This window comes from Miniopterus natalensis, chromosome 6 (genome assembly GCF_054644295.1).
Source record: "Miniopterus natalensis isolate mMinNat1 chromosome 6, mMinNat1.hap1, whole genome shotgun sequence".
Classification (NCBI taxonomy): Eukaryota; Metazoa; Chordata; class Mammalia; order Chiroptera; family Miniopteridae; genus Miniopterus; species Miniopterus natalensis.
The window spans coordinates 42,559,924-42,578,604 of record NC_142086.1 but is presented as its reverse complement, the minus strand read 5'-3'; the positions used below and the strand labels follow the sequence as shown (position 1 = coordinate 42,578,604).

Sequence of the window (18,681 nt, the reverse complement as noted above, 5' to 3'; positions counted from 1 at the left end):
TCTTTAAAAATTACTGTTATTTTTTAAATTAATCCCATGTAAAACTTATGTTTCTTTTGTCAGAGATAGTTATGGTTTATATTTTCTTTTTCATGTGTGACATGATTGGAGTTACATGAATCTTAGATAAACATTTAGTTTTGTGCATGATAACAGTTTTAAAGTTTAGATTGTTTTAAATTTTTCTGCTTTTTATTTTTGTTAGTGCAAAGCAGCTGGTCCGAGGAGAACCCAATGTTTCGTATATCTGTTCTCGGTACTATAGGGCACCAGAGTTGATCTTTGGAGCCACTGATTATACCTCTAGTATAGGTAAGTACTGAATCTGAATATAATGGCTTGTAACTATTAATTGAATCTTGTTTTTACTAATTTAGTGTTACTAATGTATACTTTCACTTAAATATAAAGATGGGTATGCACTAAAATATCTTTTTTCTTAAAGATTGATCTGCAAAAAAGTGTACAGTATTTAAAACTTTACCTTTAAGAATTTAAAATATATTTACTATCTACTTTGAGGTTTCTTGGATTTTTCAAATAAATAATGAAGTTATTCCTTTATAATTGCATGATTTCTTTATGATTACCTGTTTTTAACTTAAACTTGCAAATAAATCTTAAGTATACCTTTTCCTTCCTTCCTCTTTTTTTTTTTTTTAATTCCCCTGAAATACTCACTTCTGAGCTTGATCAACAGTTGGAGAATTTGCATTCATTAAGTTTATGATGAAAGTAATGGAATGACCATATTGTTGACATTCCTACTCTGCTGTCTCAATTAGTTATTTAATTTCAGTTTAGATTAAAAAAAAATCTGACTTTTTCATTAGTAGTTTGGCTAAACCCACTAATTCTGTAGAAGGTTTCACAAAAAATCTTTAGTATCAGAAGAAATTGAATAGAGACAATTGAACTGAATAGAGATAATTTACTCCAATCTTTATGGACCTCCTCTTCTACCCCATTTTTGCACAGTAGTAGGAGTGAACATGGAGAGTATGATCAGCTGGACATAAAGAGGAAGCTAAGGAAGGAGGTACAACCTTGCGCTAGGTGCAAGTGGAGGTCAAAACTATTGTTATATATTTTTTCTGAAGAGCATTCCTTAGTCAGAAAAAGAAACAGAAACAGAAGCATACAGATAGCAAGCAAATAAACAATAACAACAACAAAAACCCAAATCTCAGTAACAGAAAACTAGAAAAAAAACAGAACTTGGACAATTTTTGTCTTTTGAACAAGTAGAAATGCTCTGATATAAACAAAGACCACTAAACGGAAATACACTACCAATTTTAAAATGCTAAAGGGCAAAATGCCAGTGGACCAGCAGTTTTCACCAGCAGTTTTACCCACTAGTTTTACTCTTTGTCTTCCATATTTGTAGCTTGAATCATGCCTAAGAAAGTATTTCCTGTTGTTGGTTCTTTTTTTTTGGTTTTTGGGGTTTTTTTGGTTTGTTTTTTAATGAAAGTATAATTATTTCCCTGCAATTTTTCTAGCATTGTTTTCTGAGATGAATTATTCTGTATTATAGAGGAAAGGAGTGAGTGTACCACCTTTCATCTAGTTGGCTAGGTAAAGGGATATGTTTGAACCTAGATCAAAATAAGTCATTTACCTAATAAGGAGGTACATTTTTTTCACTTGATTTTAAGAGTTACTTTAGGCTTTGAGTAAAGATTTTCTAGCAGGTTTTCATATTTGCTTCATTTAACGCTAACCTAATATATCAAGGAGGGCTTTTTTGGTCTCTGTTTGCAAAATAGGGGTCTTGGTTGTCATTACTTGGAACTAGACAAAATCAACTTGAATATCTTAAATGAAATTTTTGTCATTTTTCTAGGTTAGTTAAAAGTAGTCACTGGAGTAGAGATTTTCAGTTCTCTCTCCATAGTGCATCTTATCACACCAGACCTCTTAAATTTGTTGTCCCATGCCATTTCACTATTCTTCCTCCCTGCTGATAGATGGGAAGGCCCAGCAGTGATTTATGTTCATCTGTTTAAAGTACTTGTTGGTTTATACAAAACCCAGCAATCTCAGGCATTCCAGAAACTGTGAAAATGAGCTTTTCCTTGCAGGAAGGCTTAATAGTGGGCTATAAATAGAGTGACCATATAACTTATCTTCCCATTTAGTAATACTTTTAAAAGAGAAAGTAGATTCTATTAGTAATAGCAAAGTAATAGATTTATACCTGGCCTCTTTTGGGTAAGCCAGAATATATGCTTTAAATTATTTTTTAATTTATTAATTAAGTTTTTAACAGCTTTTTCCCACAGGGATTAAGGTTTCCACTTTGACTTAAAAGTGAATTTTCTTATTTGTGAAATAAAGTATATTTTTCTGTCTTCACATTTAAAAATGGTAATATATTTAAACACATTTTTTTCTGTCAGTATTACAACATAAAAGTCAACTGTTTAAAGTCCTAAAATTTTTTCTCAGAATTTGCATTGGCTTAAAACTGTGTACAGGATATTGAACCCTAGGTTGTTGCTACTCTGTAAGCACCTGCTAATGTGCAGAGATTGTGTCACTTTGCCTTATTTTTAAGTGTTATAAATAGGTAGTCATGTCCTATGTTTTGTTACTGTAATTCCCTGTCTTGGTTGTTGAAGACTTGAACATCTGATATTTGATAATAAATAGACTTTACCTTTTTTTGGAATATTATTATTGGCTTTCATTCCTCTTTAGTAAGTTTAACTCTTAATTTTAAAATGCATTAGGGATAGTTTGATGACTTTTTTCCTTTGTTTAGATTGTGCAATCTTTTGTTTGTGATATTTATCCTGTAATCAAAGTACAATTAGAAAATGTATACAAATAGTTTCCAACTCAACCTAGGCTACACAGTATTAATAAGACTTTTGTTTGTTTTTCTCTTCAGATGTATGGTCTGCAGGCTGTGTGCTGGCTGAGCTGTTGCTAGGACAACCAATATTTCCAGGGGACAGTGGTGTGGATCAATTGGTGGAAATAATCAAGGTGAGGAGGTTGAATTGGAATTTTGAACTGGAAGTAATTTTGTTACTAGTCTAAGAATGCATATCTCTCTCTCTCTCTCCCTCTCTTCCTCCCTCTCTTCCTCTCTCCCTCTCCCTCTCCCTCCCTCTCTCTCTCTCTCTCTCTCTCTCTCTCTCACACACACACACACACACACACACACACACACACACACACAAAAAAAAAAACAGTTAGATGGAGAAAGTGATTCAGGATCACATAACATAGCAAGTTCTGCCGTAGAGGAAGTGGAAGAACACCACCTTCCGGGCTCCAGTCGAGTTATTCTGTCATTGGATCCTGGTAAAGCCATTTTGCTTATCTGATGCCAAGAAGGGATATGTCTGTTATTTAAAGTATTTAAACACTCTAAAATCACTAATATATATATAAAGAATAAAAACAGAAAATATGTTTTTTCTAACCATCTACTTACTCTCTGTTCCTCATACTTGGCTGAATACATAGGAGATGCTTGTATCTATTCAATACATAAATATTCATGAAATGGAAGACTGAATATTTACATGTATGAGTAGACCGTGATAGAAGCAGAATTTTGACTCATAGGTTTAATATAATTTTATTTAGTACATCTATAAACACTTTTATTAACAATACCAGATTCAAAATATTATTTTGAAATTAATATTGTCTCTTAAGAACAGTTGGGGTGAGATAATAATTGAGTTTTTATGTGTAATTTTTAAAAGCTTTTAATATTTGAGCTCTTAAAGAATTTCCCACCCCCTTTTAAAAAAAAAAATCTAAAATGTATATATTTAGGCCACTTGATTGGTTCATTCTAAGGTTACAATTTGGCTAAGCCAGAAACACCTGTTGTCTTTTGGACTTTATTCTTGATTTTCCAAATGTTTCATAGAAGTGAAAAATTGAAAATCTCCTTAGAGGTCATAGTCCAAGCCTCCATCCAATCCAAGAACTTTCTTAGTTACATTACTGACATATTTTCCAGTGTTTTCTTGAACACTTCCAGTCATCAGATCACTATTTTGGGATGCAGCCTGTTTTGTTTCTACACAGCTTGAATTTAGTTTTATTGTGTTGAGTTGACTCCTTGGCAGCTTTTACCAGTTGTACATAGGACAGTGATTAAGTTATTTTAAAATTCTTGCACTTCATTCTGTAAAAATGTTACTTTTGATTAGGTGATTTTGTTAGATGTCAGTGCATGCAGGTGTGGCAAAAAGATGAGTGTGTATTAAATCTTCCTTGCTGTCCATATAATTTCTTATGGTTTGCAACTGCAACCACTATGGTATTTGCAGTTTTTTCTTTTTTGAGTAACTGTCTTTTAGTTTCCACTTGAACCTTTAACCTTTGTTTAACAGATATATTTCCTTCCTGATTCCTACACTACACAAATCTAAATTCAAATATTTTTACTTTTTCCTAAAAACCTATGTATTCCCCGTTATTCAAATTAGTATTCTTATGCAGGGGCTGGCAAACTTTTTCTGTAAAGGGCTAGATAAAATATTTTGGGCTTTGTGGGCTAAAATGCAAATCATAAAGATATATAACAAGAAAGTAGTTTTCCACAAATTTTTTATTGATGAAATTAAAAATATAATAACTAAGTACAATTTTTGTGTGAAACAGTCTACTAATTAGTAGAATGGAATTCTTTTGGCGAGGGTGCTATAACATTTAATTGGGATTAAAGTTATTGTTCACTACCATCAAATTGATTGCAAATGATTATCCAGAACCCATTAAGTCGTATTTATTAAATGTTAGTGTTTTTAAAAAGTGGCCACAAACTAAAGGAAATAGCCCCTAAATCTTATTGTAATGAGTATACAGGAGGTTGGCAAAAGTAGATTTACAGTTGTAATACAAATAGAAAATACAAAAATGAACTGTTTCATGTACTCATAACTGTAAAGCTCCTTTTGCCCACCCCTGTACAAATCAGTTTGACCTGTCTTTGTACTTCATCTAAAGCAATCTAAAGTTATTATGATGAATTTCTTTACTTTGAAGTACAGCTCAACCTTATTTTCACATATTTTTTAACAAACATTTTAGGTTTTCAGTTATCTCCATATTATGGTTTGTTCATCACCTATGTGCTTACATTCTCCTTTTCCAACTTAACATTTTCACTATCAAGTAATCTCAAAGAGAAGTCAAAGATATTAATTAAATCAGAGCTTAATAAGTACAAAATACCTTTTTCCTAAGTTTTTTGTAGATCAGTGATATATCTTTGCTAACATGCATTTGAAGCTTTAATTATATCTTACTTGGTGACATTCCTAGTGCTGTCATATTATAGAGCCCTTGTGTTATTAACAGACTGCAAGGACAACATATTAAACTTCTATCTTTTCACTCCCCAGAATGTGTATGTACACACCATTACACATTGTGGTACTGATTTTTACTTGTAATATATATCATATGTAATATATAACAAAATATTTGATTGCTTAATTCATTCTCATATTATTTAAAATTTTCTGTGTTTATTACTGACTACAGAAGCAACTTTTAATAGCTTTTGGATCATAGGCCACTTTGATAATCTGTTCATAGCATGCACTCTCATCCAGAAAAATGATACATGCCTGAATTTTGCATATAATGTGAGGTGATCCTTAGGCTTTCTGAAGCTCGTCCTGAAACCCTAGGTTAAGGGTTAAATTAAAGGCTGCATGCAGCTGTATTGCTGAAGTTTGGCGACCTCTTGTGTTGACCTATTGAAAAACAGGAATGTGAAAGAAATACTTGTATTTATTTTATAGCTACTATCAGACTATTGGCTTTGTTTTCTTTCCTTGAAGAAATAAGTCATAATTCCTGATTTGATATTATTTAGTGTCTTGATAAATTTGTAACTAAATGAATGAAAAAAATATTAAAACAAGCATGGATGGGACCGGGTACAAATGAACTGATTTAGTCATAAGGAATGAGCAGCACCCCCAAAAGGATGTGCAGGCTGATCTCTTGATTCTTTGGGTTTTTCCAACCCTCTAACCCCCAGTGATCCAGGGTGATGGACCAAAGAATAGGTGCTTTTTTTTTTTTTTTTTGCGATAAATAGAAAGGCCTTATTCTAATTCTAGATGATTGAGAATACATACTTTTCCCAGTGGTATAATTTTAACATCTGCCCTTCCCTTTTTTTAATTGTGTGAGATATCATACTTATAGAAAAGTACATAAAATATTTGTGCCATTTCGTTTCCTGTAAGTCATGGAGGAACTCAGTTTTTAGGAAATCCAGAAATGTTTATTGATTTTTTAATTATTTTTATTTTTGAGAGAGGAGGAGAGAGTGAGAGAGAGATGAAAGAGAAACATCTATTGGTTGCCTCTTGTACACAGCCCAACTGGAGACCAAACCCCAAACCCAAGACCTTTCATTGTATGGGATGATGCTATAGCCAACTGAGCCACAGTTTAAAAGTTTTGAAAAAATTGGTTTTCCATCTCTTAGAAAACTTAATGTAAAACCTAAAGGTATACTCAAAAGTAAAAATAGGGTAGCCTGTTTGTTTAAATGTCTTATGTTTGTGGTATTGATGCATTCAGAATCTTTGCTCTTTATAATCCTTTTAAGTTTGCCATCCATCTATTTCTCCAGTCTTTATTCTCTGTTACTGTGCAGCTCTTACAGTTATCCAAATCATGCTGTTTTCTACTTCCTACCTATCCTACAGAATGTGCTTCTAACTCATTTGCTTCCTGGATTCCTTAAATAAAGTCAACTCTTGGCTCTCCTTCCAGAGCCCCTTCCTGAATCCCTTCCACACTCCAGTGCAGTGTAGCATTTTCACTTCACACATAATCTGTGCTTATTTTGTTGTATTGGTTTTGGCTGATTATAGCCTCTCTGCTGTAGAGGTCCTTGAAGATAGGAACTCAATAAATGTTTTGAATGAGCGAGTTAAGAGGCTGGAAAATGTTTTAAATGCCTCTCAATTATGTCTTACCTTTGCATTCTTACATTCTTTTGCGCGTTAGATCATATCTTTGCTTCTCAAAGACTATATATTGTATATCAAATAATTCTGATTTTCGGGTTTGATAGACTGATACATTTAATGCTAGCCTTAAAATAAGGATAGACAACTGGTTGTATTTAGTGTAGTAAAGGCATCACAAATTACATAATGGTCTATTGTTTTCCTTTTTAAATTAACTTCATAGAGATGTAATTTACATGAAATAAAATGTAGCCACTTTAAGTGTACAGTTTAACGAGTTTTGACTAACACATATAGCCACTATCCTGGTCAAGATTGAAGACATTTCCATCACACCCAAAATACTTGTGTTGAGCCTAGGTGACCAAACAACCCATTATGCCCAGAACTTATGGATTTGCAAGGGTAGTCCTAGGTAAACAGGAATAGTTTGATTACCCTTTTCATTTCCCTTTAGAGTCAAGTCTCCCATCTTCTGTCTCAGGTGACCTTTGGTCTGCTTTCTGTCACTATAGATTAGTTTTCCTATTCTAGAGTTTCTTATGAATGGAATCATATAATATGTTTCTTTGGTTCAAGATCGTGTGTTTTTTGAAATTTTCATTCATGTTGCTTTTATCACCTATTTATTCCATTTTATGCTGAGTTGTATTCCATTATATAAATATATCACACTTTGTTTATCCATTTACCTGTGGGTGGACATTTGACTTGTTTTATAAGAAATTACCAGATTGTTCTCCAAAGCAGTTTTCCTATTTTTCACTCCCACCAACAACATACGAGAGTTCCAGTGTTCTACATTCTTATCAACACATGGTTTTCACAATAATTTTAAGTTTAGTCTTAAAATTACTTTTATCTCTAGGAAATGTCCCTCTTTGTTTTTGTTTAATTCCCTTGTCCTGAAGTCTGTATTTTTTTATAGTAATGTAGGTACTCCATCTTTCTTATTAGTGTTTGTATGGTATATCTTTATGCATCCTTACTTACAAGTCTTTATATTTAAAGTTTATTTCTATGGCAGTATATACTTAGGTCTTTTTTTAAAATTGAGTCTGTCAATTTGTGCCATTTAATTGGACCACTTAGACCATTTATATTCAGTGTAATTATCAATATGGTTGGGTTTAAATATTCCATCTTGACCTTTTCTTTGTTATTCCACACACACACACATATACACACACACACACACCCATTTAATGCCTCCTTATGGATATAATGAGTACTTCTTAAAAAATTTTCTCTATTCACCTTTTAAAGCTATACCTCCTTGTATTTATTATAGGTTGTTCTAGGATTAAAACTTGGCATCTTTACTTTATCATAGTCTACAAATAATATTATATCACTTCACATAGAGAGTAAGAAACTATAGAGGATATTTCCCTTCCTGTCCTTTGTGCTACTGTTGTCATATTTTACTTCTACAATACTTTTACAATGCTTTAAACACTTCTAAGAAATTTAAAAGCAAGGGGGATATATGACACATTTACCCACATATTTACCATTTTTAGTGGTCTTTATTCCTTTGTGTAGATATGAATGTCTATTTGGGATTTTTTTCTTTCATCCTGAAGTACTTTGTTGCAGTGTAAATCTCCTGGTAACAAACTCTCTTAGCTTTTCTTTGCCTAATATCTTTTGAAGGACATTTTCACTGGATGTAGGATTTCTTAGTTTCCAGATTTTCTTTTATTTAGAAAGATGTCTGTTTTCTTTTGGTTTGCATTGTTTCTCATGAGAAGTCAGCTGTCATTTTTATTGTTATAAGATACCTGTATATAATGTCTCCTTTTGTTTCGGGAAAGATTTTCCTTTATTGGTGACTTTCATTGGTTGATTGTGATTTGGTGTGGTATTTTTAAAATTTATACTACTTGGGGTTCATTGAGCCTTTCATTGAATTTTCACCAGATTGTTTTTATGTATCTGTTCCCCCAGGCCTCCACCCCCATTTTCAGACTTTAATCACATGTACATATGTTTTTCTAGCTTTTTTTTTTTAACCTCCATGCTTCAGTTTTAATAGTTTTTCTTGCTTTTTTTTTTTTGGTTCACTAATTGTCTTTTTTCTGTGGTGCCCATCTGCTGTTAGACTTCCAGTGAAGCATTTCACATACAGTATTTTTCAACTGCACAGTTACTATTTGGTTCTTTTCATTATCATTGTTTTAAAGTCCTTATTTTCTAATTCTGTCACCTTTGTCATTTTGAGATCTGTGTCAGTTGACTGATTTTTTTTTTTTTCCTCCTCTTGCTTCTGAATCATACTTTTCTTCTTCTTTAAAGAGTATTTTGTTTGTCAGTTTTCTTGTTTACACCTAGAGGGCAATTCTAATATCCATTATTTCACAATGACTGCAAGTAGAAGTCCATATTAGTCTCTTTTTTTTCCCAGTAATGCAAGCCTTACATGGCATTTTAAATTTATTGAACTACTGATGCAAAGTTATACAAAATTGCACTACTTTATATAAGGCTTATAGTTTACAGTTGAGACATGAAAGCAGTTATGGCTCCCTATTAGGTATGCACTGTATTTATACCCAAAGCAATTCAGTAACAACAATAGTTTCTGCAACTTAGGCCTTGCTATTAAAATGTTCTGTAATAACATTACTTATTATATGCACATTCATAGTATTTGCCCACCATTTACATTCCAACCAAAATTCCACACATGTGAAACAATCACTAACAGACAAGAACACTAAACTTGTATGTTTGGTATTGCAAATATACTTAAGCATGAGTAAGTATGGAATTTCCCTTTTTTTTTTTACTTTTAATTATAGCCTCATAATCTTATGTATATATAATATATCTTGTACAACTCAGAAGGATTCATGTTTCATTTTATGGTGTAATCAGTGGAGTTTAAGAAAGTGATTTTTTAAAAAATTTTTGTTTCTGCCCTAATACTGGGGAGACCATTTTAGGGAGTCCACTACACATGTATTTGAATCCCATATTTACCACTGACAAACTGTAACTTTGAGAAATCGGTTTTCCTCAGTCAACCTTAGGTTTCTTTTCAATGTAAAATGGGGTAATAGAGTGTCTATAAAGTTCAAATGAGAGAAAAAAATTGATATACATAGCGCAGAACTTACTGAATGCTCAAATAAATATTTCTTCTCATTGTCCTCTCCTTTCCCTCACTGATGTACCTTTTGAAAGGAGAGCTTAATACACTGTTTCCACTTACTCATTTCAGTTGATTATGGTCTGCGTGTTCTTACGATTGATCTCCCCAAGGTCAGAAAGAAAGGCTTCATTGCCAGCTGCAGTGAATAACTTTTGGGCTTCATTTTACCTGGGCTCATTGTGTCATAAGATACCCATCTCTCTGTCCTTTAAATGTTCTCTTTTCTTGTTCTCTATAGTATCATTATCTGTGGGGCCTCTTCAAATTTCTTAGACATCTGCCTCCACCTTCTTTTTAAATTTTCTTTTTTCCATATATTTGTGTCTCACTTGTCTCCATCTTTAGCACTCTTCTCCTTCAGTGTGCTTTGCCTGTTATACACTGTCATAGCCACCTAGCACCTGTACATCAGGAACTATCAAAGCTGTTTTTTCTAGCCTCAAGCTCTATTCTACATGATATACCTAATATCCACCACTTGGTGGAGAACTCCTCCAGGCTGTTCTTGAGTGTCTTAAGTACTATTTTCTCTTCCAACTCTATTCCTTCATGCTGAATAGTATCAACATTTTCCACAACTACCAAAATTAGAAACTGAAATTGTTTGTCCTTCAACAAAAGTTCAATAAACAGATACTTTGATATTATCTCCTAAAATTGGTTTATCACAAATGAGACTTAAATTATATCCCAGCTCTCCCTCTAGTTAGTTCTGGTCTCTGAAAAGTTGCTGCTTCTAGGCCTCAGTTTTTCTGATCTCTGAAAATGTTTGGAGTGGGTCAGAGGTCGGCACCTAAGGCCCAGGGGCCAAATACAGTCTTTTGCCTATTTTTGTAAGGAAATGTATGTTTATGGCTGCTTTGTGCTACAGGGGCAGAGTTGAGTAATGACAGAGGCTCTGGCCCACAAAGCCTAAAGTAATTACTTGAGAGCACTTTACAGAAAAAGTTTACAGACCCCGAGGGACCAGAGTGTCTCCCCTTTAGTTTCCATCTCTTTTAGCCAGCCTAGGGAGAACCTGGTTTTAAAATTAAAAAATAAGAAGAAAAAAAATAGAAAAATTGATTACAGCAGTTGAATATTTGGCAAGAGAAATTAAACATAGAACAAATTATAATGTTAGAATCTCTGTTTTCTCATCTAATAGCCTTAGTAATTCAAAAACAAGAATAAAAACCTCCATTGCCACTTTGTAGAGACAGGATAATTAATTTTGGTAGATTACTTTTAAGTAATTGATAGTGAATGAATCAGTGATTTCATTTATTAACTAGTAATTAGCTTCTTAAGTCACAAATATTCATATTTTAAAAGGGAAGAACACGGTTAGTTAAACTCTGGCCACTATTTAGAAGTACAATTACGAGTCTTTTTTAGATCATCACTACTCATCAAAGCAGATTATTTCCCATTGTGATAAAAGATTTTCCGCATGTATGCACTGGTGTATATTGAAGGGGGATTATAAGTGTGTAAAAAAATGCTTAGATAAAAAATTAAATCCAGCACCTATTTATGATTTAAACCCCCCCAAAAAAAACAGCAAAGCAGGAATAGAGGGAATATACCTCGATATAATAAAGGCCATATACGAGAAACTCACAGCCAACAGCATACTCGTTGGGCAAAAACTGCAAGCATGCAAGTGTTTTTCTTAAAGTCAGGAACAAGACAGAGGTGTCCACCTTCATCACTCTTACTGAACATAATATAGGAGGTCCTAGCCACAGCAATCAAACAAGAAGAAACAAAAGGCATCCATACTGGAAAGGAAGAAGTAAAACTCATTATTTGCAGATGGCATGATATTGTATATAGAAAACCCTAAAGATTCCACCAAAAAACTACGAGAACTGATGAATGAAGTCAGTAGCAGGATACAAAATAAATATCCAGAAATCAGTTGCATTTTTATACACCAGTGAACTACCAGAAAGGGAAACTAAGAAAACAATCCCATTTACAGTTGCATAAAAAATAAATAAAATATCTAGGAATAAATTTGGCTAAGAATGTAAAAGACCTGTACACAGAAAATTATAAGACACCAAAGGAAGAAACTGAAGAAGATACATATGAGTGGAAGCACATACCGTGTTCATGGATAGGAGGAATTAACATAATTAAAATTTCCATACTACCCAAAGCAATCTATAGGTTCAATGCAATCCCTATCAAGATATCAGTGGGATATTTCACTGAACTAGAACAAATATTTCAAAAATTTGGATGAAACCACAAAAGACCCACAATAGCCATAGCAATATTGAGAAAGAACAACAAAGTTGGATGAATCATGCTACCTAATATCAGCTATCCTATTGGCCACAATAAGCAAAACAGCATGGTGCTGGCATAAAAACAGACATATGGTCAATGGAACAGAATAGAGAGCCCAGGAAAAAACCATGCCTTTATGGTCAATTGATACTTGACAAAGGAGGCAAGAACATACAGTGGGGTAAAGATAGTCTAGTTAATAAATAGTGTTGGGAAAATTGGACCAATATATGTAAAAAAAGTTAAACTAGACCACCTTCTTACATCATACACAAGAATAAATTCAAAGTGGATTAAAGATTTACATGTTGGACTCAAAATTCAAAAATCCTAGAGGAAAGCATAGGCAGTAAAATCTCGGACATTTCTCGTACCAGTGCTTTTTTCTGATATATCTCCTCAGGAAAGAGAAACAAAAGAAAAAATAAACAAATGGGACTACATCAAACTAAAAAGATTTTCCACAGTAAAGGAAACCAGCAACAAAATGAAAAGATAACCCACTGAATGGGAGAACATATTTGCCAATGATACATCTAATAAGGGGTTAATATCCAAAATTTATAAAAAGTTTATACAACGGAACAGCAAAAACAAAACAAAACAGTCCAATTAAAAAATAGGCAAAGGACCTGAATAGACACTTCTCCAAAGAGGACATACAGATGGCCAATAGACATGAAAAGATGCTGTCAACATCACTAATCATCAGAGAAATGCAAATTAAAATCACAATGAGCTATATCACCTCACACCTGTCAGATTGTCTGCTGTCAATAAATGGACAAACCATGGAGAAAAGGGAACCCTCAGGCACTGTTGGTGGGAGTGCAGATTGGTGCAACCACTTGGAAAGCAGTATGGAGTTACCTCAAAAAATTAAAAATGGAACTGTCCTACGACCCAGCGATTCCAATTCTGGGAATATATCCGAAGAAAACTGAAAAACTAATTTGAAAGAATATACACACCCCTTTGTTCATTGCAGCATTATTTACAATAGCCAAGATTTAAAAGCAGCCCAGGTACCCATCAGTAGATGAATGGTTAAAAAAAAACCTGGTACATTTACACAGTGGAATACTACTCAGCCATAAAAAAGAAGGAAATCTTACCTTTTGCCACAGCATGGATGGACCTGGAGAGTATTATGCTAAGTGAAATAAGCCAGGCAGAGAAAGACAAATACCACATGATCTCACTTATATGTGGATTCTAATGAACAAAATAAACAAACAAAATAAAAACGAACTCAGATACAGAGAACAGACTGACAGTTGTTAGAGGGGAGGTGGATTGGAGTGCTTTGTGAAGAAGGTGACGGGGTTAAGCAGAAAAACAAAAAACTTAGACACAGGCAACAGTAAGGCGTTAACCTGAGGGAAAGGGTAGGAGGTAGAAGCTGGTAAAGGGATATTTGTACTAGTTCTGTGAACTACATCCATTGATATCTTGATGGGAATTGAGTTGAATTTATAGACTGCTTTGGGTAGTATGGGCATTTTTTTTTTTTTAATCCTCACCTGAGGATATTTTTTCCATTGCTTTTCAGAGAGAGTGAAAGAAAGAGAGACAGAGAGAGAGAGAGAGAGAGAGAGAAAGAAACATCGAGTGAGAGAGACATTGATTGGTTGCCTCCTGCGCACGCCCCAACCAGGGCCAGGGACTGAGCTGCAACTGAGGTATGTGCTCTTGGCCAGAATCCAGCCCAGGACCCTTCAGTCTATGAGCTGACACTAACCACTGAGCAAAACTGGCCAGAGCTGGACATTTTAATGATGTTAATTCCTCCTATCCATGGACACAGTGTGTGCTTCCACTTATTTGTATCTTTTTCAGTTTCTTTCTTCGGTGTCTTACAATTTTCTGAGAATATGTCTTTTATATCCTTGGTTAAATTTATTCCTAGGTATGTGTTTTTTAATGCAATTGTGAATGGGATTGTTTCCTTCTTTCTTTTAATGATAGTTTATTGTTGGTGTATAAAAATGATTTCTGGATATTTATTTTGTATCCTGCTATTGAATTCATTTATCAGTTCTCAAAGTTTTTTGGTGGAATCTTTAGGGTTCTGTATATACAGTATTATGTCATCTGTAAATAATGACTTATTTTACTTCTTCCTTTCCAATTTGGATGCCTTTTATTTCTTCTTCCTGTCTGATTGATGTGGATAGGACTTTCAGTACTATGTTGAATAAGAGTGGCGAAGCAGACATCCCTGTCTTGTTCCTCATCTTAAGGGCTTGGAGTTTTTGCCCATTGAGCATGCTTTTGGCTGTGGGTTTGTCATACATGGCCTTTATTATGTTGAGGTATGTTCCCTCTATTCCCACATTGCTGAGAGTTTTTATCATAAATGAGTGCTACATTTTAGCAAATGCTTTTTCTGCATTATTGATATGATAATGTGGTTTTTATCCTTCATTTTGTTTATGTGGTGTATCATGTTTATTGATTTGCAAATACGGTACCAGTCTTGCATCCCCAGAATAAATTCCACTTGCACATGTAGTATAATCTTTTTAATGTTTTGCTGGATTCAGTACCAATATTTTGCTGAGGATTTTAGCGTCTCTGTTCATCAGGGATATTGGCCTATAATATTTTTTCTTTCTAAGTGTTTTTATCTAGCTTTGGAATTAGGATAATGCCGGATTTGTAAAATGAGTATGGGAATCTTCCCTCCTCTTGAATTTTTGGAGTAGCTTGAGAATAGGTGTTAGTTCTCTTTGGGTGTTTGGTAAAATTCACCTGTGAAGCCGTCCAGTTCAGGATTTTTGGTTTTGGGGGAGTTTTTTAAATTACTTTCTTTAATGTCACTAGTTGTACTCTGTCCATTCAGATTCTCCGATACTTCCTGATTCAGTTTTAAAGATTTTATATTTCTAGGAATTTATCTATTTTGTCCAGATTGTCCAATAGGTTGGCATATAGTTGTTTCGTAAAATTTTCTTACAATTCTTTGGTGTCAGTTGTTACTTCTCTTTCATTCCTGATTTTATTTATTTGGGTTTTCTCTCTTTTATTCTGTTTTTTGTGGGGTTTTTTAATATATCTTTATTGATTTCATAGAGAGGAAAGGAGAGGGAGAGAGATAGAAACATCAATGATGAGAGAGTCATTGATTGGCTGCCTCCTGCATGCCCCCAACTGGGGATCGAGCCCGCAGCCCGAGCATGTGCCCTTACTGGGAATCAAACCCCGATCACCTAGGATCCTGGGTTGACACTTAACCACCAAGCCACGCCCTGCCGGGCTCTCTTTTATTCTTGAGTAGTCCTGTTAAAGGTTTTTCAATCTAGTTTATCTTTTTAAAGAACCAGCTCTTGGTTTTATTGATATTTTGTATTGTATACTTTTCATTTGTTTTTGCTATGATCTTTATTATTTCCTTTCTTCTACTCATTTGGGGCTTTGTTTGTGCTTTTTCTACTTCCTTTATGTGAAAAGTTAGATTGTTTGTTTGAGCTTTCTCTTGTTCCTTGACGTAGGCCTGTAATGCTATGAATTTCCCTTAGAACTGCCTTTGCTGTGTCCCATCGATTTGGGGTTGTTGTGTTCTCATTTTTATTGGTTTCAAGTTACCTTTTGATTTCTTTCATCATCTCATTGTTAACACATTCATTGCTTAGTAATATGTTATTTAGCCTCCATGTCTTTGTATGTTTTTCGGGGGGGGGGGTTGTTGTTGTTTTGTGTGTGATTGATTTCTAGTTTCATACCATTATGGTCAGAGAAGATGCTTGATATGATTTCAGTCTTCTTAAATTTATTGAGATTTCTTTTGTGTCCTAACATGTGGTCTATCCTAGAAAATGTTCCAGGTGTACTTGAAAAGGATGTATATTTTGCTGCATTGGGGTAAAATGCTCTAAAGATATTAAATTCATCTGATATAGTATGTCATTTAAGGCCACTGTTCCTTTGTTGATTTTCTGTCTGAAAGATCTATCCATTGATTGCAATGGGATGTTAAATCCCCTACTATAACTGTATTACTGTCAACTTTTCCCTTTATGTCTATCAAGATTTGCATTACATATTTAGGTGTTCCTATGTTGGGCACATAAATGGTTACAAGGGTTATATCCTCTTGTTGGATTGCTCTTTTTATCATTATGTAGTGTCCTCCTTTGTCTCTTACTTTGTTTTAAAGCTATTTTGTCAGGTATAAGTATAGCTTTTTTTTCTTTTTCTCTTTTTTTGCATTTGCATGAAATACCGTTTTCTATTGCTTTACTTTTAGTCTATGTTTCTTTTGTTCTGAGATGGGTCTCTTATAGACAGTGTATGTATGGGTCTTGTTTTCTTTTTCTTTTCTTTTTTTATCCTCACCTGAGGGTATGTTTTTTTCATTGCTTTTTCAGAGAGAGTGGAAGGGAGAGGGAGAGACAGACAGAGATCCATGTGAGAGAGACAGATCAATTGATTGCTTCCCGAATGTGCCCTGAATAGGGCCAGGGATCGAGCCTGCAACCAAGGTATGTGCCCTTGGCCAGAATAGAACCCGGGGACCCTTTAGTCCTTGGGCTGACGCTCTAACCACTGAGCCACACTGGCTGGGGTGTGTCTTGTTTTTTTATCCAAAGTGATTATTGGTAGGTAGGTATTTATTGCCATTTTATTCTTTATAACTGTTCCTCTGTTGTTGTTTAGTTTTGGTTTTTTTGTCTTTGAGAAGACCCTTTACCATTTCTTGTCATACTGGTTTGGTGGTAACAAATTTTTTTAGTTTTTTTCTTGTCTGGGAAGCTCCCTATTTCTCCCCATTTTGAATGATAGCCTTGCTGGATAAAGTAGCCTTGATTGTATGTCCTTGTTTTTCATCACTTTAATTTATGCCAATCCCTTCTGTCCTGAAATGTTTCTGTTGAGATATCATCTGTCAGTCTTATGGGAATTTCTTGTAGGTAGCTGGTTTTCTCTTACTGCTTTCAAGATTCTCTCTTTCTCTTTAACCTTTGCCATTTTAATTATGATGTGTCTTGGTGTGGGTCCCTTTGGACTCATCTGGTTTGGAACTCTGCACTTCCTAGGCCTGTGTGTCTTTTTCCTTCACTAGGTTAGGGAAGTTTTTGGTCATTATTTCTTCAAATAGGTTCTCAATCCTTTGCTCTTGCTCTTCTCCTTATTGTACCCCTATGATGTGGATGTCGTTACTGTTCATGTTGTCCCAAAGTTTCCTTAAACTATCCTCTTTTTTTTTTAAATTCTTTTTTTTCTTTGTGCTTCTCTGATTGGGTGTTCTCTGCTACCTTGTCTTCCAAATCACTTATTTGATCCTCTGCTTCATCCAATCTACTGTTTATTTCTTTCAGTGTATTTTTCATTTCAGATTTTTTTTCTTCACTTTTGACTGGTTCTTTTTTATGGTTTCTATGCTATTGTAGTTTTCACTGAGTTTCTTGTCGTTCTCACTAAGTTTCTTGAGCATCCTTATACCCATTTTTCTGAACCCTATCTGATAAATTGCTTACCTTCATTTCATTTAACTCTTTTTCTGGAGATTTCTCCTGTTCTTTCATATTGGGCATGTTTTTTGTTTCCCCATTTTGGCTGCATTTTTGTGTTTGTTTCTATGTATTTGGTATATCTGCTATGACTCCCAGTCTTGGTACGGTGGCCTTATATAGTAGGTGTCCTCTGGGACCCAGTGGCATAAACTCCTTGATCACCTGAGCTGGGTGCTCTAGGACTGATCCTTGTGAGAGTTATGTTGGCTACCCTGTTGTAATTGAGTCTTAATTGCTATTGGCCTTTTCGTGCGTGGTATTGACCCTTAGGCTGGTTGACTGTGATCATAGTTTACGAGCTGCTTTACAGGTGCTTATCACACAAAGCAGAACTCCCCTCATCAGGATCTTGTGCCTTCTAAGACCTCCCTTCATATATACCCCTTGTGAAGCTAATTGGATCCCACTCTGATGTTTTCTGAAACTGGCCACTGGATGTATTGGTTCTGGGGCCTCTTGGGAGGGACTCTGGTGCGGCCAATGTCAAACACTGCCTGTGACAAACCTTGGGCTACCAGTTTAGAGCTACAAATTGATCTAGTTTGCGGTTGCTTCTGTTTGGCTTAGGTGTGCAGGAGAAGGACCAAAGCTGCGCACCAAGCCTTGGTTTTACCAGCACCAGGCCCATGGGCAGGTCAGCAAAAGTCTCAAGGCACCCTAAGATCCACCTTCACCTGCTTCCATTTGCCACTGCCTATTAGGGTCAGTCACTGAAAGAGCCTCTGGCAATACTTGAATTGCATGAGGTAGTTTC

At 34.7% G+C, this 18,681-nt stretch overlaps 1 protein-coding gene across 5 annotated transcripts in view; it reads left to right on the top strand.

Annotated features, from left to right (window-relative positions):
• Window positions 1-18,681, top strand: part of GSK3B (glycogen synthase kinase 3 beta) — a 173,715-nt gene that overhangs the window by 112,882 nt on the left and 42,152 nt on the right. For all 5 annotated transcript variants that reach the window (XM_016199903.2, XM_016199905.2, XM_016199904.2 and 2 more), the window contains 2 exons: window positions 206-312; window positions 2,900-2,997. In XM_016199903.2, the coding sequence (XP_016055389.1) occupies window positions 206-312; window positions 2,900-2,997 (205 nt within the window). The remainder of the gene's footprint in view (window positions 1-205; window positions 313-2,899; window positions 2,998-18,681) is intronic.